The 24660-nt window shown below is 39.9% G+C and overlaps 2 protein-coding genes across 4 annotated transcripts in view; both read right to left on the reverse strand.

The window, feature by feature from the left end:
- LOC124283635 (CUB and zona pellucida-like domain-containing protein 1) overlaps positions 1–9053 on the reverse strand; it is a 48864-nt gene extending 39811 nt beyond the window's left edge. Inside the window, exons 1-5 of one of the 3 annotated variants that reach the window (XR_006900371.1) lie at positions 8899–9053; positions 6784–8079; positions 6005–6192; positions 3967–4365; positions 3428–3706 (exon numbers count right to left, since the gene is read on the reverse strand). The gene's annotated coding sequence lies outside the window, so the exon portion shown is untranslated. Of the gene's footprint in view, positions 1–3427; positions 3707–3966; positions 4366–6004; positions 6193–6783; positions 8080–8328; positions 8604–8898 lie in introns of those variants that run through there. The other 2 variants (XR_006900373.1, XR_006900372.1) reach the window with 2 other exon arrangements.
- A 6904-nt stretch (positions 9054–15957) lies between these two features.
- On the reverse strand, positions 15958–20507 carry LOC124283647. The gene is made up of 5 exons (XM_046719639.1): positions 20477–20507; positions 18905–20197; positions 18402–18589; positions 16575–16972; positions 15958–16235 (listed from the first exon to the last, which is right to left on the reverse strand). Exons 1-5 carry the CDS (start codon positions 20505–20507, stop codon positions 16043–16045), a joined length of 2103 nt encoding a protein of 700 aa, XP_046575595.1. The 3' UTR covers positions 15958–16042.
- Positions 20508–24660: the final 4153 nt, after the last annotated feature.

Raw genomic sequence — 24660 nt, forward strand, 5'->3', positions numbered from 1 at the left:
TAGACTGATATGGAAATTTCAAGCTAACAATTCGACTTTCGTAGTTGAGTTGATTCTTCTATCATGTGTATTAATGTGTTCCTTAAATCAACAATTTACAGCGAAGCACATTGAGATTCATACGCTCTCTAGGCGAATCAAGTAGTTTCTAAATCAATGACAGAATGTACAATTATCATTGTACACTATATGTATTGTTGGGCTAATATCTAAGCCTATGATACCCAATCTACATACCTATCTTCACATAGCTGATTACAGGAATATAAGATACAAACCAACTCTAGGATATTCATGAAATCTGCCATTCTTCTTTCGTCCTCGATCACTGTTGAGAACAGAGCAAGTGGAAATGTTATCTGAGCATCTTTTGAAGCTGTGCCACCTGACCTACATTCTAAATATAAAGTCAGTTATCTTAACTTAAATGAAGTCAAAAAAGAAAATATATTTATGTAAAATATAGCATACACGACAACACGCACACGTCCCTGTAAAGAGAAGATTTACTCATTTTCGTAATTCCAGTTCCATGTGGTGCTGTGTGTGGAACTGGGACAGTGTTACTGTGTGACTTTCTGAGCGAATTGTGTCTGACAGCTACAAGCAGTATTGCATTAGTTATGTTTAGTTTCGTTGTGCCAACCTCACTTAGGAAGAGGTGATGTTTATCTCAGTCCGTTTATGCCTTGGTGAACCAACTAGCACGGATATACTGCTGACCAACAAAGACTCACACCGAGTTCAAGAATTAAAGCTACATCTTACGATACTGGCACTTCTGAAGGACGAATTTGAGTGAGTGAATCGTTTCCTTCAGCACTAGCATTGGTAGTTATGGGAGATAAGCAAATCAAGTTCATACACCTTGCCAATGGGCGGTGAATCACAAAAATGTACACGAGGTTTAGCAAGGGAACGAACGGGCTAGGTATAGTTGAAGACATGCATCGGCACCATCAGAGGATGGGCCAGGAACAGTTTGCAAATGTCACGGTGATAACCTTTTACCATTCAGTCCATGTGCTGATCATTTCACAATAGATAAGGTATATTGTAAATTGGTCATTGCTTCAAAAACGAGCTGGAAATATAGTACCGTATGATTGCATTGAACTAATACTTGTACATAATATACGTCAACTTGTATGTATACCTGAAAAAAAAGCGAAATAAAAAAAAAGAAAAAGAAAAGAAACTGTCTAAAGCTTCCACCAGCAGCAATCTATGCGCTCACAGTCTGGATTCTATATGGTTTTTATTACTTTGGTGCATCCCACGGATATGTGTATCATGATGACAACCAAATGTTCAAAAACAAGTCGAACAAGCAATCGTTAGAAGCTAGGTAAGGAACAGGTTACAAAATCGTAGGTTGGAAATACTTTAGACTCTATTTAAATTGTACAATTTCGATGTGTAAACATGCTTCTGGATTTCTTAGCATTGTATCGTGCTCTTTGGGTAGAACCACCATGATGGTGGTGAACATCTGAATCCTGCATCCTGTCTCATCAAACTAACACTCTGTGATGTCGCTGAAAGTCTGTTCAAATTGGTGTTTAAGCAACGTCAACCATTGACTCAATGTAGGGAGCAGTGGTGTCCCTTTGACCTAAGGACCTGTAATTGTAAATCTTAATTAATCCTAACTTAACCGATAAGCTTTAGAAATAACTATGATGAAAGGCATGTGAGTCCCATTTAAACCACCAAAAGAACACACAAGGAGTCAAAAATATTCAAGTGTATTTTGAATAACAAAATCCTAAGGCTACGATGAATGACAGTACAGATTTCTTATAAAATACGATTGGGACACAAATCTAAAACATTAACGAAATGTCTGTAGTCAACAAGCCTTGATCCTTGTAGATATACTTATTGAAATTGGTTGACAGCTGTTGAAAGTTCAATGTAGGCCTCTTGAGTGGTCGGTCTTGAAACGTCAATGTTGGCAGACAGATGAGCGTAAATCTAAAGTCGTCCTCCGTCATGCATCTCAGCAACCATCTCTTATATACCTATTATACACTTCTAGAGTTGGTCTGACAAAAGGTATGCCACACCACCATCTTCTCAGAGGTTCATAGAATCCCACCAAAGACACCAGAAGCAAAAAAACAAACGAGGGTAACTTCTCAGCTTACTCTTAACAGGTGAAAATACATAGCCTAAGTTCAATACAAGGTGTGAGTTCAAATCTACATCCAACGCTCTAAACTTTTGGGACCCATTATAACTAAAAGTTAATTAATGTGACAAAATAAATTTCCAATCATTCAACCAAACCATATTGCCTCGTTGACATCGAATTTTTAAAACGCGATATTGTTTGTGTTTTTAAGTTATGACTAAATTTAACAACAATCACCAGCGGCTGAAGGGATGGTATAAATCCGTCTTTGCCTTATGAGTGAGTGAATGAGTTAATATTTATCGTTACATCGGTAATATTTCAGCCAAAGCGTGTCGAGAATAATTTATTATCAGTAAAGATAAAAAATATTAGAAGCCATAAAACTGTTAACGATGAACAGTAAAACTACTTGTGTATCACAGATAGAGAAATAAAACCAGCATGGAACTAAAACTGCTATAATGCAAGACAATACAATATAAAAACGGGCTATAGATCACCAGCACCTGAAAGTATATCACCATACTAGAGACCATGTGGACTTATAGTACTTTGGCTACCTGCATGGACCCTTCCAAATTGCCAGCGATGATCCCCCAATCTCTACACATCAAACAAGTATGGTATGCTATGCCAATCCTCTTATTTTCATGGTCATTAAATGGCAGTATAACACCTCTGCGATTCTGTCATCACAAAAAACATTGATGGCAAACATGAAAATACTCCTCCTTGGCACATCAAACGCACTCAGTTATTGTGAGCCTTTCTTCTAGTCGGCATTTTTATGTGTTTCTCATTTTCAAATTCAAACCGCAAGACAACAGTTGGACGGAATGAATATATATAATTCAAATAATTTCTTTAATTGTGCAACTTGTTGATTGAATATTTAAATTACAATCCACAAATTTGATATATGTTGCAGATCCAGCTGCTTGCTTTAAATAAATGTATATGATGAAATCTCAAACTGACCTGGAGACTTAATGAAAGTGCAATAGTACGAGCATTTGTTTTATTTAATTCGAGGATAGCCTTCCACAACTGCGGGGACAAATGATGTAAGAAACGTTTTCATATTTCAGGGCAGACGCGTAAAGTTACGGACAGACTCAAGCAAGTCTAAAGAGAGTGAACAGTTAAAACATATAATGCCAACTTAAATGGTAAAGCATTAGTTCACATGAACGTACGTGTATAGATCGTGATAGTATCAGCAATTTGTTAAAACAGTTGTTGAGCTTACACCTTCTCGTGCTTTGAAATTGTAAAACCTCAGACAACTAGTGAGTGATATTTTTATTAAAGAACAAGATCTTTTTCAAATCCGTTCCACGAACAATAAACGTTCATGGTTAGCATTACAGACATTAACCAATTATGTTTGGACTTCTGTGACACTGCTGTTGACACTTGTCGGAGAAGTCCATCTGGTCACAGAATGTCACGTGACAAGTGACGTAGATGCCGTCCTGTTCATTAGGGATGTCAAACATGTCAAACTTAAACCTGGTCACGGAGTTTCGCGTCACGAGGATCTGAGTATGACCATCCACAGCACACCTGGAAATAATATCAGACATTTTCCAAGCCCTATTTAACAACAGCTATTTTAAATCAATCCAATCTATCAGACTTTGTGATTCTCGTTTTCGTGTTTATATATTATATTTCACACTGATCTTGTCTTCGGAAGGCCTTAACAAGCATGATGAATGTTACGAGATTAAGTTACCAAGTGTAGAAACATAGTTTACTTTACACAAGTGAAGAAGAACACATAACAAAATCCTTTCCTTAAGATTCTATGTCATCTCACTCACCCATCTGCAATGAGAGGATAAGACGCTTGTTTCCCCGGAACACTGTCAAGGTGGGCGTCACATGATCGTAACACCATTATTGTATTGGAAGTCCCTGGCGAGGCAACTTGAACATACACAGGTGCTCCAACCTCAGCCTGAATCAGATTGCCGTTTGAAAGGTGCATAAATGATGCGTCTTGGTATAAGGATATATGGACGCTGGAACCTTGCACCTGTCCCGATATTGAGCCATGTACGGTTGTGTTGGAAGGATGGGTAAATGTGAACGGAGTCCGTGCCATCCACTGGTTCGGAGCAGTTGATATCTTGAATCCAGATGACATCTCGAACCATATGATCAGTCGCTGGTTGTACATACATCACCGCGTTCATATAGGTAACCATGCCTTTGGATACCTGAATAATATAGATTTATGAGATACATGAACAACCGTACGATTGTCGAAACGTAACACACATTTACGATCATTGTAGCCTTACAACTGCTTCATGAAACGGGGCGAAGAAATAGAACACAAAATGTACTGTCCACCACAGGTGTTGTCTCATGGCCAATTTTCGAAGGCATCACTCCATCACAGACATTCTGATATATATGTTGCAATAGCTGTGTAATGTTTAACGTGAAGGTTGCAAATAACCTTTCCAATATTTGCGACATCAGACTAACATCAATAACAAGCCTCCAACGTGAAAGTCTCACTGGAAAGACAAGTGCATTTGATCTTCTTGGCTTTTCCCGCTTTCCTGGGTGATTTGATGTGCCCAGATTTAAGAGCACTCACCCAAGCACGTGGATCATTTAAGTTACATGACGGAAGTATTTAAAGTCATATTCGAAAAAAAAATTGAAGTCGAGTTGGATCGATGATTTACAACTCAAAATACATGCGGACCACTTGTAATATAATACGTCAAATTGCCTGTATCTGTTTAAATGTCCTATGAGAATTATACCTTTTTTTTCGTCTGTTTCAATTGTAGATGTGCTACATGTGCAGCACGCATGTTTCAAAGTGACAACTCATTGCAACCTCAACTGGCACGAGGAAAAACGTTCTTGTCTGTCTTTGACACCCAGTGACGAACAGGTAAGGGGCACGTGTTGGTTTGTAAGGGCGTCACGATAAAGGTACTGAAGATTGCTACAAGGCACCGGTCGATCCCTTCACCTACAACTGGGGCAAGGTTTGTCCTGTTGTCTAAAGTACAGCATCCATCCTTAGCCATGCCAACAATATGAGTTCGAATTCCGATACGCCGTATTTGTGTGTCGGTGCCATACTCGCTGGTTTCACCAAAATGTTCAACGACTGAGACCTGTTTTACTTCGGGATTTCCTCCTATAAAAAAACGGACACGCCACAATGTCGCTAGTGTACTGTTACAAGTGGGGTTAATCCGTGTCATTTACACACCATGCCCAGAACTTCATCTGACGGATCAATGTGGTTTAGAAACATTCCCTTTCGCATCCACTTCAGCAAATAGATATAGCTATAATACAATGACTGCAAATGAAATGTTAGGTGCAGAATCACGATGTTCTTGTTACTTGAATGGTGAGGTGAGGTGAGGTGAAATTGGGTTTAACGTCGTGCTTGAGAATATTTCGCTCATATGACGACGTGCATGCGGGTGTATGTGCGGCTGCTTGTACTAGCCCAGACTGAAGCTGGTTTAATAGTGCTAGCCCACTAAGATACCATGCCGCAGTGAAGCATGAATACCCCACTCAGACACATTATACTGACTCCGAGCCGACCAGTCCTTGTTGTACCCATTAATGCCGAGCGCCAGGCAGGGACCAACAAGTACCATATTTTAACGTCCTTTTGGTATGACGCGGCCGGGGATCGAACCCGCGACCTTCCGCTCTCCGGGCGGACGCTCTAACCACTACACCACGGGGGCGGTACTTGCTTGAATGGTAGTGCAATATCCCTTTTTTTAAACAGAAGCCCCATCATTTCAGTAATTTCATTACGCATTACTGCGTTTAGGTGTAGTAATAAAAATGTATTTTGATACATACACTTGATTGTGTGTGGCAGTCGTTGTACGACATGTTGAATATGAGATGCCGTCCCTGTATCGTTCCAACACACATGTCCATGGTCATGTAGATGTGGGGGAGGAGACTGATGTCGAAGTTTGAGTCCATGAAGTCCACTGTAACGAACCACCCTCCTGGTAGGCATTTGAGGGTGACAGCACCAAACACTGAAACAAGTGTTCTCCAGAATAACCGGCTCATGCGTTACTCCCAGCTATTATGGTATCACAAGGTATGAGCTCATAGATTGCAAACTATGATTGCATCGAACCGTTTACATTAAACCTTTGTCAAAGACATGCATCGAAATGTAAGATATACTATGTGTTTATTGATTGAAAAGTTAAATATCTTATGACCATGATTTGTATGGTAAATTAAAACTAACAATCAGCTCCTACAGTCTTTTCATGCAATCTATTTCCTATTTTCTTGACAAATAGTCAGCGCTGGATTGGCTGATATTGATCCATATCTTTATTTTCAGATCCGTGTGTGGTATTTGGAATTAATGACAACAGTCCAAATTCAACGATACAACATATTATACTACAAAATAAAGTACAAATGATGGATAGAATTTCACTACAGATACATGCATCGACGTTGGCGGAGCATTTTCAACGTCATACACTGAGAAGGGATAAATGCTGAAAACTTCCGACTTGATATAAAAAGTGGTGTTTCCCCAACATCATTTGTGTTGAATGCAATCACACTAAGACATATTTAAATAAACTATGTGTATAGTGACTTACATGATTCTGCCAGTGACGGAAGACGGTATCCTGCATTGTAGCTGTATGATTCCCGGGCAAATGCTTCGTGAAGCCTGACTAGAATTGGCGATGAACTGTTGACAACATATGGCCTTTGGGGTTGTATCTGCAGTGCCCCGACAGTGTAAGGTGCCGTTGAGAGGTTAGTCCACTGGATGTCATCCCGATGTTGACCATTTACACGAACATCCATGAATGATGACACCTCAGATACAATAGTAATCATTGGACCCTCCTTGTTCACCCCGTCCAAATCTAAACTCTTTACAATGTAGTTGTTGTCATAAAGAACCGTTCCTGGTACAAACAACGATGTGCCTCCATCACGTTTAAAGTAAATAAGCTCGGTACACATTACAGGTCGAGTGCTTTGTATGATGAAGTTGGCGCTGGATAGAGAACAGTATTGTTTGAACTCGGCGGTATTCAGTGATGTAGACCATGCCACTACATTTCCATTTACTTCTTCCTTCGTTATATTCACGACTGTATTGTCATACTTTGCCAATATACGAAACACCATTGCCCCAAGGTCAATCGCCTCCACTTTGGGAATAATTTGAGTATTTGAAAAAGCGCTCTCTGGGGGAACTTGACTAACCATGTGACCCCCATAAGAGTTTCTATAACAGCTAGGCATGTAGCTATACAGAGCACCTGAAAACACTGCGACTTGATGATTAGAAAGGATTTGGGTTCCCCCTAAGTCACACTTATCAGAGCTCGAAAATGAAGCTAAACCTATCTGAAAGACGTCACCATAGCCCAGTGTGACATTAACAATGTCTCCATCTGTGTATCGGACACTGTTAAACACATATTCACATGTTGCATTAAGAGTTACGGAAACCTTAGTGTTATCTTGGGTGGCCACAACGCCAAGATTTGCAGTTTTTTCGACACTTGCAACGACATAATTCGTTGACAACGTATCATCAGGAAGAACTGTGAATGAGTCTGATGTTTCCACACCGCTCCTGTACTTATTGTGTCCATAAAGAGCTATTGCTGTTGTACAGTTCACATAAATAGCCTTTGGTTCTATTCTTGTTCCAGCTGGTAGTTGTGTGGCGTCAGATAAAGCCAGTTTAACTACATCGTTGGCGACAACATTCACCCTGGTCTGACGTCTTGTGCCGTCGTTGTAGTCCACAGTACAAACACCACGAAGGGGGGATGAGAAGTACAGAATGTTTCGAAGGTCATTTGTTGGATCGTCAGTGTATTCCGGAAAGAAAGCGAGAGAAAATTCCCTTCCTTTTGTATCTTTGAGAGCTGTAATGCAATACAAATGAACCTGGAGTCTTCGTAGAATAAAACGTCATTCGTTAGCGTCAATATTTTAGACATCTCTATTCTATTTCATCGAATATATCGCTTATGTGAAATTCTTTTGACGATAAATACACCATGCGTGCCCTCGCAGAACCTGGGTACATAGATGTAGGTGTAACTGCATAAATTAACTGCACGTCATATTTTTGTATCTGAATACATGGCAAGCTCTGAAGGAGTGGCACTTACATGTAGCTTCTTCGTCAACAAGCATGCGTGGACAGCACGTCACTATTATGATGTCACATCCCCAAACATGACGTCATAGTCGGATATAGAAATTTAAAGCTGTTTATTGTCGCTAGCAATTCGACGCTTGTATCGCATGTTCTTGATTAATGCGTTCCTTAAATCAACAATTTACAACGAAGGGTACTGAGATTCAGACACTCTCTTAGCGAATAAGATTCAAGTAGTTTCAATGATAATATTGAACAAACTTAATGGATCGCAACGTTGCTATTTCGTGAGTGTGGCGTTTCCATACAGATTCTTGTACCGTTGTCAAGCAGGAATGTACCGTTGTCACTGACACCGCTTGACAACGGTACAACAGTCTGTATGGAAACGTCGCACTTACACAATAAAGAAGTTGTCATCCATAAAGTGTGTTCAATATTGTACGTCCCAACTTCTAAAATGACTCAAAAATGTTTCAAAGATAGAAAGTGCATTATATATTGTATATTTGTATATTGTACAATATATGTAGTGTTGGTCCAATATCTAAAAACTGTGGTACCGTAACTACACACCTACCTTCACATAGCAGATTACAGGAACATAAAATGCAAACCAACTTTAGGATATTCATCAAAGCAGCCATCTTTCGTCCTCGATCACTGTTGAGAACAAAGTAAGTGGAAATTTATCTTAGATCCTTTTTAAGCTGGACTACTTGACCTACATTCTAAATATACAATTAGTTATCTTAGATTAAATGAAGTTAAAAATAAATATATTCATTTACAATACAGCATAAACGAAAACACACAAATCATTGTAAAGAGGAGATTTACGGATTTACATGTGTATTTCTAGTTCTGTCTGGTGCTGACTGTGGAACTGAGACAGTGTTACTGTGTAGCAGGACGTTCTGAGCGAATTGTGCCTGACCGATGCAAGCAATAGTACATTAGTTATGTTTAGTTTCGTTGTGTCAAGTTGCCTTGGGTATATGGGATGTTTATCTCAGTCCGTTTACCCCTTGTGAACCAAATAGCAGGGATATAACGCTGACCAAAAAGAGTCACGGTCAATCCGAATTAGTGATTCAAAGCCACAATCATACCATATTAGCATTTCTGAAGGACGTAATGTCGCACAACGAATCTCGGCGGCTCAGTCGTTTCCTTTAGCACTAGCATTGGTAGTTAAGGGAGATAAGCAAATTATGTTCATACACCTTGCCATTGGGAGGTGAATCAGATAAATGTACACGAGATTTCAAGTGAGCGAACGGGCAAGGTATCGTTGAAGACTTGAGTCGCCATTTTACAACGAGCCATCATCAGAGTGGGTGAGTTTAGTTTTACGCTATACTCAGCAATATTCCAGCGGCGGTCTGTAAATAATCGAGTCTGGGCCAGACAATCCAGTGATCAACAGCATGAGCATCGACCTGCGCAATTGGAAGCCGATGACATGTGTCAACCCAGCCAGCGTGCCTGACCACCCGATCCCGTTAGTCGCCTCTTAGTCATCATCAGAAGATGGGCCAGAAACAGCTTGCAAATGTCATGGTGATACCCTTTCACCACTCAGTCTATATGCTGCTCATTTAAGAAAAGATAAGCTATATCTTCGTCGTAAATATGTAAATCGCTTCGAGAATGAATTCAAAGTATATTTGTACTGTATAATATTATTACATTGTCTTTACAATGAATTACAAGTCCACCCTTGTATCGTGCGCAAAGAGTTCTTTTGTTGAAGTAGTAGAAAAAGAAGTAAAAGTTACTGAATAAAGACAATTGGACAAGGCGTTATCTATGAGTGTAGGGTTTTTCTGATGTCTGACATGACATGCTCCTACAACTAGAAAATATCTAAAGTTTCCCCCAGCAGCCATCAATGCGGTCACAGTCTGGACTCTATAAGATTTTTATCACTTTGGTAAACCTCATGGATATTATATTGTGATGACAGCCAAACTTTCAAAACTAGTCGAAACAAGCAATCATCAGACTGACTGACTGAGTTTGGTTTTACGCCGCTTTTAACAATATTCCAGCAATATCACGGCGGGGGACACCAGAAATGGGCTTCACACATTGTACCCATGTGGGGATTCGAACCCAGGTTTTCGGCGTGACGAGCCAACGCTTTAACCACTAGGCTACCCCACCGCCCCAGCAATCATCAGAAGCTTGGTCAGGAACAGATTACAAATGCCATGGTGATAAGCTTTCACCACTCTGTGCATGCGCAGTGGATTTCACAAAGATAAGACATATGTTCGTTCTAAATTGGTCGTAGGTTGGAAACACTTTAAGAATCTATTTAAATTGTATAATTTCAATGTCTGATTTTGATTTTAATTATAAATGCATATCCTCATGTTGAAGTAGTAGAAGAAGTGGCATAAAGTGGCTCAATAAGGCGTGATTTGTAAGTGCAGGATATTTCTGATGTCTGACATACATGCTGGAAAAAGTAACTGTCTACAGCTTCCCCAGCAGCCATATGTACTGTAAAATGCTGGGCTGTGTAAGACGTTTAGTATTTTGATATACTGTGAAGAAGAAATAATGTTCACAATCAAGTCGAATTTGGAGTCAACATTAAGATCACTGCATTTGCTAGGGAATCTTTGTGCAGCAAGTTATTTTGCCTCAGGCGGCTGAACCATCCCGAGCCCCAAATTACAATATCATCTGAATGTCATTATAGGATATCACTTTTACAAAACTCTCCTTCGAGTCAAGTAACTTCATAGCGGTTTGCATTCTTTGTTATAGCTCTCCAAGGGCGATCATTCATTTGCTTTCTTACGTGCTTCGATTTGATATGCTTTGGACCATGATTTCGACACTCGAGCATACAAAGGTATTTAATTATCATATTACACATGTTCAGTAATATCAGCTATATATTCCATGTGCTAGACATTTCATTTTCTAACTGTTAAAGTGTATTTTTCATGTTAGAAGTGTAGGCCTCGCATTCGAAGGTAACATTAACTGTTGTTACTAAATTCAGATTTTTGGAGGGATTGTTTTGCAGTCAATCTACTAGAATCTATTGTTCGTGAATGTGGGAGAACATCCTATACCATGCAGACTGTGACCTATGTCAATGGAAACGTGTGTGCAGCAATGACAATTGGGTGTATTATTATAATTTCCTATCCACTATTCAGTCTGCAGTCATGTACCTTGAAAGCTGCCTATTACGTAAAACAACATTCACCCAGTTTCTCACCATGACCTAAAGAGAATGGACAGGTCATCTGCATGATGCAACATACAACAGAAACAGGTTGAGCATAAATGTAAAATAATCAATAGATAATAGGTGATCATGAAATCAAACATTACCAAGATTCATTTCCTTCGTGGTTCTTTGCGTGTATGAATTTTATATATATATATATGTGTTGAAAGCATCATATTTCCAATGCTGACCAATTAGGGAAACTAGTCTAATCAAGCTTCATTACTATTTAATGATACGGTGCAAACCTATTGTTCCTGCTCAATGCGACTCAGCACTGTGACCAGATATAATTGCACTGTGGGTAAGTCCTATCTCAAAAATCGCCAGGATATTCAGTTGCTGAAGTTACACGGCTTGTAATGGATCGCCATACCTGTGAATAATCTAAGAAATATAATACCGCGTAAAATGGAACAATAACGAACTACACTGAGGGATAAGATTTCACATCTTTTACATCAAAACACCTAAAGATGAATTAACGTTAAAGAAACATATAGTTTCGTTGATGTACATATTATCAAGATTATATATTTACGAAAATTGTGCATTTTGTTTGTCACATGAAATTCACGCCTCTGAATACTTCCGTAAACTACCGAAGATTACAAATTATTTGAAGATAAGGGAAACCAAATGTATGTAGAAACTCCTGCACAGATATATCAACCAATTATGTTTGGACTTTTGTGACACTGCTGTTGACACTTGTTGGAGAAGTCCATTTGGTCACAGAATGTCACGTGACAAGTGACGTAGATGCCGTCCTGTTCATTGGGGAGGTCAAACATGTCAAACTTAAACCTGGTCACGGAGTTTCGCGTCACGAGGATCTGTGTGCGAGCATCCACAGCACACCTGGGAATAAAATCAGAATTTACCCAATGTCATCTTAAACAACTGACAGGGGGAATCAAAACAACCTACAGATTTCTTATAATTACTGGATTCATGTTTTCGTACTTCATTAAAGTACGTAAATGTCCAGATATGGCTTTACATGGTATAATTTGGACCATTATATGTGTCTGGTACAAACGATGAGTGGTGGTTAAATGTAAGTCTATTCCATATCAACTATGACTATCCATCTGTGCCAAATTGGACATTCCTGGTACGACTTGGCGCCCAGTAAAATCTGCTTGTTGTGCGAACTATTTACGTGGATCGGAATCATTCAGTTGATTACCTATCATCGGCGCCGACGGAACTGGACCACAGTACAAACTGCTTGTTAGAGTTAGTTACAGGCAACATTTGAAAAAGTAATATTACGGAAGGTGGAAGTACATAAGAATACGTAATCGTGTATATACAATGTGTTCGGAAGTTGGAGATCAATTTTCCAATTGTAGAAAGACAGTGGAAGATGGCGGTAATAGACGTGTAAAGAAGGACACATAACAAAATCCTTTCCTTCAGATTCTGTCATCTCACTCACCCATCTGCGATGAGAGGATAAGATGCTTGTTTCCCCGGAACACTGTCAAGGTGGGCGTCACATGATCGTAACACCATTATTGTATTGGAAGTCCCTGTCGAGGCAACTTGAACATACACAGGTGCTCCAAGCTCAGCCTGAATCAGATTGCCGTTTGAAAGGTGCATAAATGATGCGTCTTGGTACAGGGATATATGGACGCTGGAACCTTGCACCTGTCCAGCTGTTGAGCCGTGGACAGTTGTGTTGAAGTTTGGGTAAATGTGAACGGAGTCCGTCCCATCCACTGGTTCGAGCAGCTGACATCATGAATCCAGATGACATCTCGAACCAAATGATCAGTTACTGGTTGTACATACATCAACGTGTTCTTAAAGGTAACCATGCTTTTGGAGACCTGAATAATATAGAAATAAGGGAAATATGATTATCGTTCCATTTTCGAATGCATGCTTAAATGATGAACCATCAGAGGACTTGGGTTTCATTTTACAAAGCAATGCTAACGGTATGAGTGTCGAAACTTATCGCCAGTTATGACTATGAAACAGGGCTCTATGACATGTGTTTTGTCAAACGAGAGACGAAGAAGGAAACATGACTCAACAATGAAGAGGAATTGCGACAATACACATTTGAATGGTGACACATCAGAATACCTAGGTCTCATTTTACCAACACTACGACTGCCAAATCCCAATAGCTTAACACACACGTATAAATATCTTTTGTCGCAATTCTATGATTTCCCCAACATACTAAAATTCAATTCGTTGTTATCATCCAAAAATGAAGACATTTCCTTGAATACTGCTAAATATCTGTTTTATGCATTCGAAAAAAGGAAATCAATTTTGTCATATTAAGATTGTATATATTATACATGCTTTTATTGTTATCATTTTATTTCATGTCTGCACCGATGAGGTGTTTTTGTACTCATAGGCCCGTGGCCTCATAGTATCAGAAATAAAGATTTGATATTTGATATAGATAAGTGGTGGAGCGGAAGGAAAATATTATAGGTTATTGAGTCTGACTATGTCCAGAGTTCAGCAATGTAACAAGTGTATATGTTGTTAATGTAATAAAGGGAGTGTGATCGTTCAACATTAACTAGAGGACTGCACAAAAGCGAAGGATGTATACAAATGATTCTATGTGTTTGTTTGTTGTTTAACTCAGCTATATATCGATTCTGAAATAGGCAATCCAGTTATCAACAGCATGAACATGGATCTACGCTATTGGGGTACGATAAAGTGTGTCAACTAAGTCAGCGAGCCTGACCACCCGATCCCGTTAGTCGCCTTTTACGACAAGCATGGGCTACTGAAGACCAATTCTAACCCGGATCTTCACGGGTGTATCGAGACATGAACTTCTGATGAATGGAAGCTCGTTTTAATATCTTATGAACATGTAACAAATATCCCATCCCCTGAAAAAGATCTGATATAATGTTGAGTTCCAATTCATCGTTTTCCTGGAATGTCTACTTGACCAGTAGGGTCAGCAGTAAAGCCAAAACACAGGTCACACCACTTCGGACAGTTCCGGCCGAATCCGTCGTAGGGAATACCACATCCGGGCCTGTGAATAATTCAATTAAAGAAACAGTGGTCTTCATCTCTCAATATCTCATCAAATCAGGACTGAGTGAATTGGTTTTCATGTCGCTTTTAGCAATGTTCCAGCAATATCACGGCGGGGGACACCGGAAATGGGCTTCACACATTGTACCCATGTGGGGAATCGAACCCGGGTCTTCAGCGTGAGCCTGACCACCCGACCCCGTTAGTCGCCTCAAAAGATTACGACAAGCATGGGCTCCTGAAAACCATAGGTTCTTCTAACCCGGATCTTAACGTTTGATTCCATGATATACTGAGAGAAACAAATAAAGGATCACAGGAAAATTCAAGCGTTCCTTTAATATTTTCCAGTTTTCATCACCGTTTTGAATAGCACTGTGGCGATGAAAACTGGAAAATAATAAGGAACGCTTGCATTTTCCTGTGATTCTTTATTTATTTCACTCAGTATATATGATATATACTGATGTTCATGTGTATCCTATAATAGGAAGGTTCCTTGGCAACACGGTATCTGTTGGGGCCATTATCGGATATTCCCGATCTAGTTGATCTAGTTGGCTTCTGGGTTAATTATTGGTAAAATAGGTGTATTTATCAAAAATAGCTTTTGACCGAAAATACGAATCTATCAAGGGCGTACATGAGGCCTTTGTAAGTGTAGGTAATTTGAAAACATAAAGTACGAGCCAGTTTTTGAGTGGACAGTAACGGTCGCCTCTCGTGCCCATTTCTGTAGCTGTGTCTGTAGACATCTGCAGTCTTGTGGATCTTATCCAATCTTATTCCAATTCCAGCCTGAAACTATTGGATGTGTAGCATATATTTTACCTCCATTTTGTCTTTGTGTGGACCCTCTAGAGGTATATCTTTATGACCGGCTGCCAGAGTAGATACTTTAGCGGGTTCAGTTGTGAGTAACCCTTCCTGACGTGAGAGCCGAATCATGTCAAGAACCTTTCATTGAGTTTAAAACATTATCAGAACAACTTTCAATCTGGTCTGTATCCTTGAAATGTACAGCAATACAATGACGCGTTTCAGTGTAAATTTCGAATTTACTCCGATAACGGTCAAATTCACATAATGAAAAACATCTGTTCGAAATCGGCGTGTTGGGCCATATTCATAACACGTTGTGAATGGCCATGGAATAATCATTTTCTAAATCCATATATAACCATACAGCTCGGTTCCCAAAAATATGACCCCAAACGGAATACCCTTTTCTGTTCTTTAATGATATATATCAGTGTATATATCGCAATTGTGTCAGCAATTTGCTAAACTGTTCATGACGTTGTTGAGTTTATGGGTTTTTTAAGTTTAATTAAAAATCCCGAAGACAAATGACCTTTTTATTAATCAACAGAATCCGTTTCAAATCTGTGTGACGAACCATCATCGTTTTTGGTTTGCATTACAGATATTAGCCAATTATGTTTGGACTTGAGTGACACTGCTGTTGACACTTGTCGGAGAAGTCCATCTGCTCACAGAATGTCACGTGACAAGTGACGTAGATGCCGTCCTGTTCATTGGGGATGTCAAACATGTCAAACTTAAACCTGGTCACGGAGTTTCTCGTCACGAGGATCTGAGTACGAGCAGCCACGGCACACCTGGAAATATAACAAGAACGTTTCCAAAGCCAGATTGAACAATTGTAAAAACTTCATATTTTCTATGATTTTTCGTATTCACATGTTATGTACACGTATGTTGATGTTTAAAAATAACTTGACCTGCTGCAAGTAACACGAACCGGGAAGTAAATATAAATATAAAGTATAAAGTAAATATACAGTCCAATGACAGCTTGTATTCCGAAGATTACATCCAGTACGGAATAATGTTACAAGAGTGATTTTCCAATTGTGGGATCGCAGAGGAAGGTATTTGAAGTAAAGAAGGACACATAACAAAATCCTTTCCTTCAGATGCAATGTCATCTCACTCACCCATCTGCAATGAGAGGATAAGACGCTTGTTTCCCCGGAACACTGTCAAGGTGGGCGTCACATGATCGTAACGCCATTATTGTATTGGAAGTCCCTGTCGAGGCAACTTGAACATACACAGGTGCTCCAATCTTAGTGTGAATCAGATTGCCCTTCAAAAGGTGCATATATGATGCATCTTGGTACAGGGATATATGGACGCTGGATCCTTGCACCTGTCCAGATGTTGAGCCATGTGCAGTTGTATTTAAATCGGGGTAAAGGTGAACAGAGTCCGTCCCATCCACTGGTTCAGAGCAGCTGACATCATGAACCCAGATGATATCTCGAACCAAATGATCGGTCCATGGTAGTGCATACGCCAATGTATTCTTAAACGTAACCATTCCTTTGGATACCTGAATAATATAGAGATAAAAGACACAAGAAGATCGTTCCATTTTGGAATACATATCTAAATGGTTACACATCAGGGCCTGGGCCGCGTTTCGCTGTCGAAACCCCAATACCTTAACATACACTTACGACCGTTATAGGGATACGACCGCTTTATTAAACGGGTTCCTGGACGTCTGCCGATATGTGTCTTGCAATACGATAGGCGGAAAAGGAGGCGACACTCATCGAAGAGGATTTACCCCAACTGTCAACTACAAATGTTGCGTCGCACGTCGTCGATTTTAGACGACATTACTCCATCACAAACATTCTAATATAAATGTTGCAATAGTGGCCTAATACGTTACGTGAAGATATGTCTAATGTCATGGTTGCATATAAGCTTTCTAATTCTTGCGACAGAAAGACTAACATATATGACAGACGTCCAAATTTAGCGTGCATAAAATTCACTTGAAATGCAACTGCATTTCGAACTTCTTGGTATTACTTGGTTATTAGAAAACTTATTATTCTTGCCATCATCAGTCATCCTTGGGTCATTTCTTGCACACGATTGCATATGGCATGCCAGGCATGCATATGCTTGTTGCCAACTAAGGTTTCTGACAGAAGTGTTTGACGGAGGCGTGTCGCCATATTGGAATATAAGAGGATTGGAATCGACTAAGTTCGAGATGACAAAACTCAAAGCTTGCTAAGGATCGATACTGTAAAAGGTAATATGTCGAATCGTGTGTATCTGTTCAAACTACGAATGGATTTTATGCATGTTCTGATCGAGTCAGCCCGTTTCTATTTCATTTACGCTACGTGCTCAACACGCGTTTTAGACTGGCAACCCATCGCCATCACAACTGGCATTGGGAGGATCATCCTTTTGTCTTTCTCAGACAGTCAGTTACCAACAGAAAAGGGGCAGGGGTATGTTTGTAAGAAGTTCACGGTACAGGTGCCTAAGATTGTGTCACAAGACACAAGTCAATCCCTTCTCACACAACTGGGGCAAGAGTGGCCATGTCTTCGGGACAGCAATACTGCATGAGAGGTCAAATTCCTGAATGCCATACCTCTTTGTTAGTACCATACTCGCTGGTTCCATCAACATGTTTAATGCAGAGACCTGTTTCACTTCGGGCTATATGAAACTGACACGTGGCAATAGCTGGCATCCTGTTAAAAGCGGCGTTAAACCAAACTCCCTCACTCGTACACTATGCCCAGAATTTCAGCACATAAATAATATGAAATGTATTAACTTCGAAAGACGTTTGCTGTTTGGATATTAGTACAATCTTGGTTTAACTGTTGCAATGGTTGATGGAAGTTTAGTCCTTTCTGATGTCTGAAATAGAGGCGCCATCATTTCAGTAATTTCATCTCAGTTACCTGCGTTTAGGTGAAGCTAATATGTATTCTGAAACCTACACTTGTTTGTGTGTGGCAGTCGTTGTAAGACATGTTGAATATGAGCTGCTCTCCCTGCATCGTTCCGACACACGTGTCCTTGGTCATGTAGATGTGGGGGAGGAGACTGATATCGAGGTTCGATTCTATGAAGTCTATGGTAATGAACCAGCCGCTGGGTAGGCATTTAAGAGTGACAGCACCATCCACTGAAAAATGTTTTCGCAAGCTTATAGGCTATAATTGCATCTCACCTTATATATCAGTTCTTTGTCAAACACATGCGCTGAAATATAATATATGATATATGTTTAATGATTCAAAAGTTTCTCTTTCTATTCCTTGATATGTAACCGGCGCTTGACCATTGGCTGGCACTGGCAAACAGTTCAAAATACCGGGATGTTAGTTACAACATCTGGTCTTTCTCAACAACATGACCGGCAATGTTTTCCTCAACATCCTTAGTCTGCAATAAGATCAACCATACCTTCCTAAGTAATCGGACATGTATAGTGACTTACATGTTTCTGCCAGTGACGGAAGACGGTATCCTGCGTTGTAGTTGTATGACTCCCGCTCAAAAGTTTCGTGAAGCCTGACTAGAATTGGCGATGAACTGTTGACAACATATGGTTGTTGAGTGTTTATCTGTAGTTCCCCGACAGTGTAAGGTATCGTTGTGAGGTTAGTCCACTGGATATCATGTCGATGCTGGCCATTTACACGGACATCCATGAATGATGACACCTCAGATACAATAGTAATCATTGGACTCTCTGTGTTCACCCCATCCAAATCTAAGCTCTTTACAATGTAGTTGTTGTCATAAAGAGCCGTTCCTGGCACAAACAACGAGGTGCCTCCGAATTCTTTGATGTAAATGCTCTCGGTACTCATTACTGGTCGAGTGCTCTGTATGATGAAGTTGGCGCTCGATAGGGAACAGTATTGTTTGAACTCGGTGGAATTCAGTGATGTAGACCATGCTATTATATTTCCACTTGTTTCTTCCTTTGTTATATTCACGATTGTATTGTCATACTTTGCCAATACACGAAACGTCATTGCTCCCAGATCACTCGACGCTACTTTGGGAATAATTTGAGTGTTTGAGAATGCGCTCTCTGGGGGAACCTGTCTAACCAGATGTTGACCATAAAGAGTTGCATCACAGGTAGGCGCTGTGAGATACAAAGCACCTGAAAACACTGCGACCTGATGATTAGAACGGATTCGGGTTCCCCCTAAGTCACACATAGAGTTATTAGATAATGCTAAGCCTAACTGAAAAACGTCTCCATAACCCAGTGTGACATTAACATTGTCTCCATCTGTGTATCGGACACCGTTAAATACATATTGACATGTTGCATTAAGGACCACGGAAACGTTAGTGTTGTCCTGAGTAGCCACAACGCCGACATTTGCAGTTTGCTCGACACTGGCAACAAAATAATCCGTTGACAACGTATCATCGGGAAGAACTGTGAAAGAGTCTGATGTCTCCACTCTCGTTTGGAACTTATTGTGTCCATAAAGAGCTATTGCTGTTGTACAGTTCACATAAATGGCCTTTGGTTCTATTCTTGTTCCAGTTGGTAGTTGTGTTGCGTCAGATAAAGCCAGTTTAACTACATCGTTGGCGACAACATTCACACTTGTCTGACGTCTTGTGCCGTCATTGTAGTCCACAGTACAAATACCATCACGGGGGGATGAGAAGTATAGAATGTTTTTAGGGCCATCTATTGGATCATCGATGTATTCCGGAAAGAAAGCGAGAGAAAATGTTCTTCCTTTTGTATCATTGAGAGCTGCAATACAATGCAAATGGACCTAACCTCATCGTAGACTAAAAGGTCATGTGTTAGCGTCAACATATAAGACATCTCAATATTATTTCATCGAATGAATCGCTTATGTGAAATTCATTTGCTGATAAATACACACCGCGTGTCTGCATAGAACTAGGTTTCACAGATATAGGTGTATCTGCATAAATATGGACTTGCTGAAAAGCTAAAACATCGTTGTACTGAACGTTATATTTCTTTATCTGAGTACACGGCAAGCTCCGAAGGAGTGGCACTTACAAGTAGCTTCTTTGTTAACAAGCATGGACATCACGTGCACATCACGTCAAAACATGACGTCTTATTCGGATATGGAAATTTCAAGCTGTTAACTGAGGCTAAACATTTCGTAGTTGATTTGATATTTCTATCATGCGTTCCTTAAATCAACAATTAACAGCAAAGCGTGTTGTGATTCAAACCCTCTCTTGACGAATAAGAATAAGACGTAGTTTCCAAATTCATTGTAGAATGTACAAATATGGATTGTATAATTGTAATGTGTACAATATATGAATTTTTTGTCCAATATCTAAAAAACAATGGTACCCAAACTACATACTTACCTTCGCAAAGTTGATTACATGAATATAAAATGCAAACGAACTTTAGGATATTCATCAAAGCTGCCATGCTGCGTTCGTCCTCAATCACTGTTGAGAACATAGCAAGTGGAAATTTTATCTGAGTCTCATTTAAGCAGAGTACTACCTGACCTCCTGACCTCCCTGAAAATCTCTCTCTCTCTCTCTTCTCTCTTCTCTCTCCTCTCTATCTCCCTCTCTCTCTCTCTCTCTCTCTCTCTCTCTCTCTCTCTCTCCGGGTTAGGTGGTCAGGCTCGGCTTTGACATCGTTGCGCAGATCGACGCTTATACTATTGATCATTGGTCTGTCTGGTCCAGACTCGAATATTTACAGACCGCCGCCATTAAGCTGGAATATTGCTGAGTGCGGTGTAAAACTAAACTCACTCACTTCACTTAGTAAGAGGTGATGGTTATCTCAGTCCGTTTATCTCTTTGTGAACCATCTAGCACGGATATCACGCTGACTATCAAAGAGTCATGATCAGACCGAGTTCAAGATTCAAAGCCACAATGATACGATACTGGTACTTATGAGGGACGTAATTTTGCACAACGAATTTCTGCGGCTAAATCGTTCCCTTTAGCCTAAGCATTAGCAGTTAAGGGAGAAAAACAAATTGTGCTCATACACCTTGCCATTAGGAGGTGAATCAGATAGATGTACACGGTTTTTGCAAGTGAATGGCGAATGGACAAGGTATCGTTGAGACAAGGACCGCCATGTTACAATGAGCCATCATCAGAAGATGGACTAGGAACACCTTGCAAATGTCATAGTGATAACCTTTCACCACTCAGTCCATGTGCCGCTCATTTAAAGGAGAAAACGAGTGAATTGCAATAATTTGCTGGGTGAAAGATAAAGTCATCAGAAGCATATTCCCAAATTTTCAATTAAATATATGTATAATTATGTTTTAATCGCGAAAATAGTTTCGGTAAATATCAGCTTCGGCGTTCCATGAACATTTTAGTTTTATTTGTCTATTTTTCGCAGTTCAATGATGAACAAAACCACTGAAACAACAAATCCACCCAAAGCCTTTGATGGAGACAGGAATGAACCTAATGAATTAGAAAAGGTAAAACAAAGGAACATGAAAGCGTCATGGACAAGATTCCACATCAACTACCGAGATAACAGTTGGAAGACATCTGTCAGTGATCTCCCTATTTGAACATTAGTTCACGCTTTATCAGCCAGAACACCCAGACTATTTCACAGCAGCAAGTTACATCACAACGCACACGGAGGAGTCAAGTTACAAGTCCTTGCCTGTGCAAGCAAGTCACTACCATTCCCAGAGAAATTCAATGTGATCTTGTATCATTGCCACCGCTAAAGCTATTTTCATCTAAATGTGCACCTATATCACAAGTTTCATCTAATCAGCACGAGGTGTGCAGTGTCCCCATCCAAGCAGTGGAGAATATTGATGCTTGTGAGGACACATTTCTGACAAGTGACGAGGAATACATGCCTTCTGAATACTCAGAGTTGGATGAAAGTGAAACTGACGTAGACTGTGATACAGATACTGATAACGAAACTGAACCATTTCTCTACTTGTCAGCAAATCCCCAGACTGAAAAACAGTTTCTTGTCTCTGAAACTGCACTTGCCAAACTATTCCAGTATTGCTCACATCAGCCAGATTCAAGTTCATTTTGTGGCATGACTTGTCAAGTTTGACTGATGCAACATCAAGGCGTCATGATAACTGTGGAGACAGAATGCTTGAAGGAGCACACTACAAGATGGAACAGTCAGTCAATGCATGGGACAATGCCTTGGGGCAATTTTCTATGTACCAGCAGTATTCTTTTGAGTGGGGGATGTGCCACCAAAGTATTGAGAATGTTCAAGTTCATGAAAATGCCAATTTTAAGCATGGGTACTTTCATCAACATACAGCGATGCTATACAGTACCATCTTGTCTACAGTACCATCTTGTCTACAGTGCCATCTTGTCTAAACGTTTGGCATGAACATCAGTCCAGCTTTTGGAGCGTGTTGGTGGGAATCCACTTGTTTTGGGAGGTGATGGGAGATGTGACACACCAGGACATTGTTCGAAGTATGACACATACACCTTGATGGATCTTTGAGAGAGAAGAATGTTGGATATACAGCTTGTCCAGGTGAGTGAGAATAAGTGAGACCCCAAGGCACTGCTGCACATACTATAAAGATTTGTATGAAATGTAGCAATATTGACAACAGATTTTGTGTTCATGCTGCTTGCAGCACCATTCCAACTATATATAACTGCAGCCTATAATAAATCAAATCTGGAGTAGACAATTCAGTGATTGATATGTTCTCATTTTTGTTTTCATTTTATAGCAATAAAGTGAAGAATTCACATCACATGGAACTTGAGGGACTAAAGCCAGGATTGTCATTTCTTGAAAAGAAAGGGTGTTCCATTAAGGACGTCATCACAGTCATGTTTTCATACTTAATAAAAGTACGTAAATGTCCAGATATGGCTTTACATGGTATAATTTGGACCATTAATATGTGTCTGGTACAAACGATGAGTGGTGTTTAAATGTAAGTCTATTCCATATCAACTATCACTATCCATCTATGCCAAATTGGACATTCCTGGTACGACTTGGCGCCCAGTAAAATCTGCTTGTTGTGTGAACTATTTACGTGGATCGGAATCACTCAGTTGATTACCTATCATCGGCGCCGACGGAACTTGACCACAGTACAAACTGCTTGTTAGAGTTAGTTACAGGCAACATTTGAAAAAGTAATATTACGGAAGGTGGAAGTACATAAGAAACGTGCTCGTGTATATACAATGTGTTCGGAAGTTGGAGATCAATTTACCAATTGTAGAAAGACAGTGGAAGATGGCGGTAATAGACGTGTAAAGAAGGACAATTAACAAAATCCTTTCCTTCAGATTCTGTCATCTCACTCACCCATCTGCGATGAGAGGATAAGATGCTCGTTTCCCCGGAACACTGTCAAGGTGGGCGTCACATGATCGTAAAACCATTATTGTATTGGAAGTCCCTGTCGAGGCAACTTGAACATACACAGGTGCTCCAAGCTCAGCCTGATCAATCAGATTGCCGTTTGAAGGATGCATAAATGATGCGTCTTGGTACAGGGATATATGGACGCTGGAACCTTGCACGTGTCCAGCTGTTGAGCCGTGGACAGTTGTGTTGAAGTTTGGGTAAATGTGAAAGGGGTCCGTCCCATCCACTGGTTCGGAGCAGCTGACATCATGAATCCAGATGACATCTCGAACCAAATGATCAGTTACTGGTTGTACATACATCAACGTGTTCTTAAAGGTAACCGTGCTTTTGGAGACCTGAATAATATAGAAATAAGGGAAATATGAACATCGTTCCATTTTCGAATGCATGCTTAAATGATGAACCATCAGAGGACTTGAATTTCATTTTACAAAACAATGCTAACGGTATGAGTGACGAAATTTATCGCCAGTTATGACTATGAAACAGGGCTCTATGACATGTGTTTTGTCAAACGAGAGACGAAGAAGGAAACATGACTCAACAATGAAGAGGAATTGCGACAATACACATTTGAATGGTGACACATCAGAATACCTAGGTCTCATTTTACCAACACTACGACTGCCAAATCCCAATAGCTTAACACACACGTATAAATATCTTTTGTCGCAACTCTATGATTTCCCAAATATTCTAAAATTCAATTCGTTGTTATCATCCAAAAATAAAGACATTTCCTTGAAATAAATAAATAAATATCTGTTTTATGCATTCGAAAAAAGGAAATCAATTTTGTCATATTAAGATTGTATATCTTATACATGCTT

The sequence above is a fragment of the Haliotis rubra genome, unplaced genomic scaffold (genome assembly GCF_003918875.1).
Source record: "Haliotis rubra isolate DU_JTF1 unplaced genomic scaffold, ASM391887v1 Scf319, whole genome shotgun sequence".
Taxonomy (NCBI): Eukaryota; Metazoa; Mollusca; class Gastropoda; order Lepetellida; family Haliotidae; genus Haliotis; species Haliotis rubra.

Coding starts and splice junctions, on each gene's coding strand:
- LOC124283647 (XM_046719639.1), bottom strand. CDS start 20,507: ATGTCCATGCTTGTTAACAAAGAAGCTACTT. Junction 16,973..18,401: donor ACTGCCACACACAAACAAGT/GTAGGTTTCAGA, acceptor TATATTATTCAG/GTATCCAAAGGAATGGTTAC. Junction 16,236..16,574: donor TATCCTCTCATTGCAGATGG/GTGAGTGAGATG, acceptor TTATATTTCCAG/GTGTGCCGTGGCTGCTCGTA.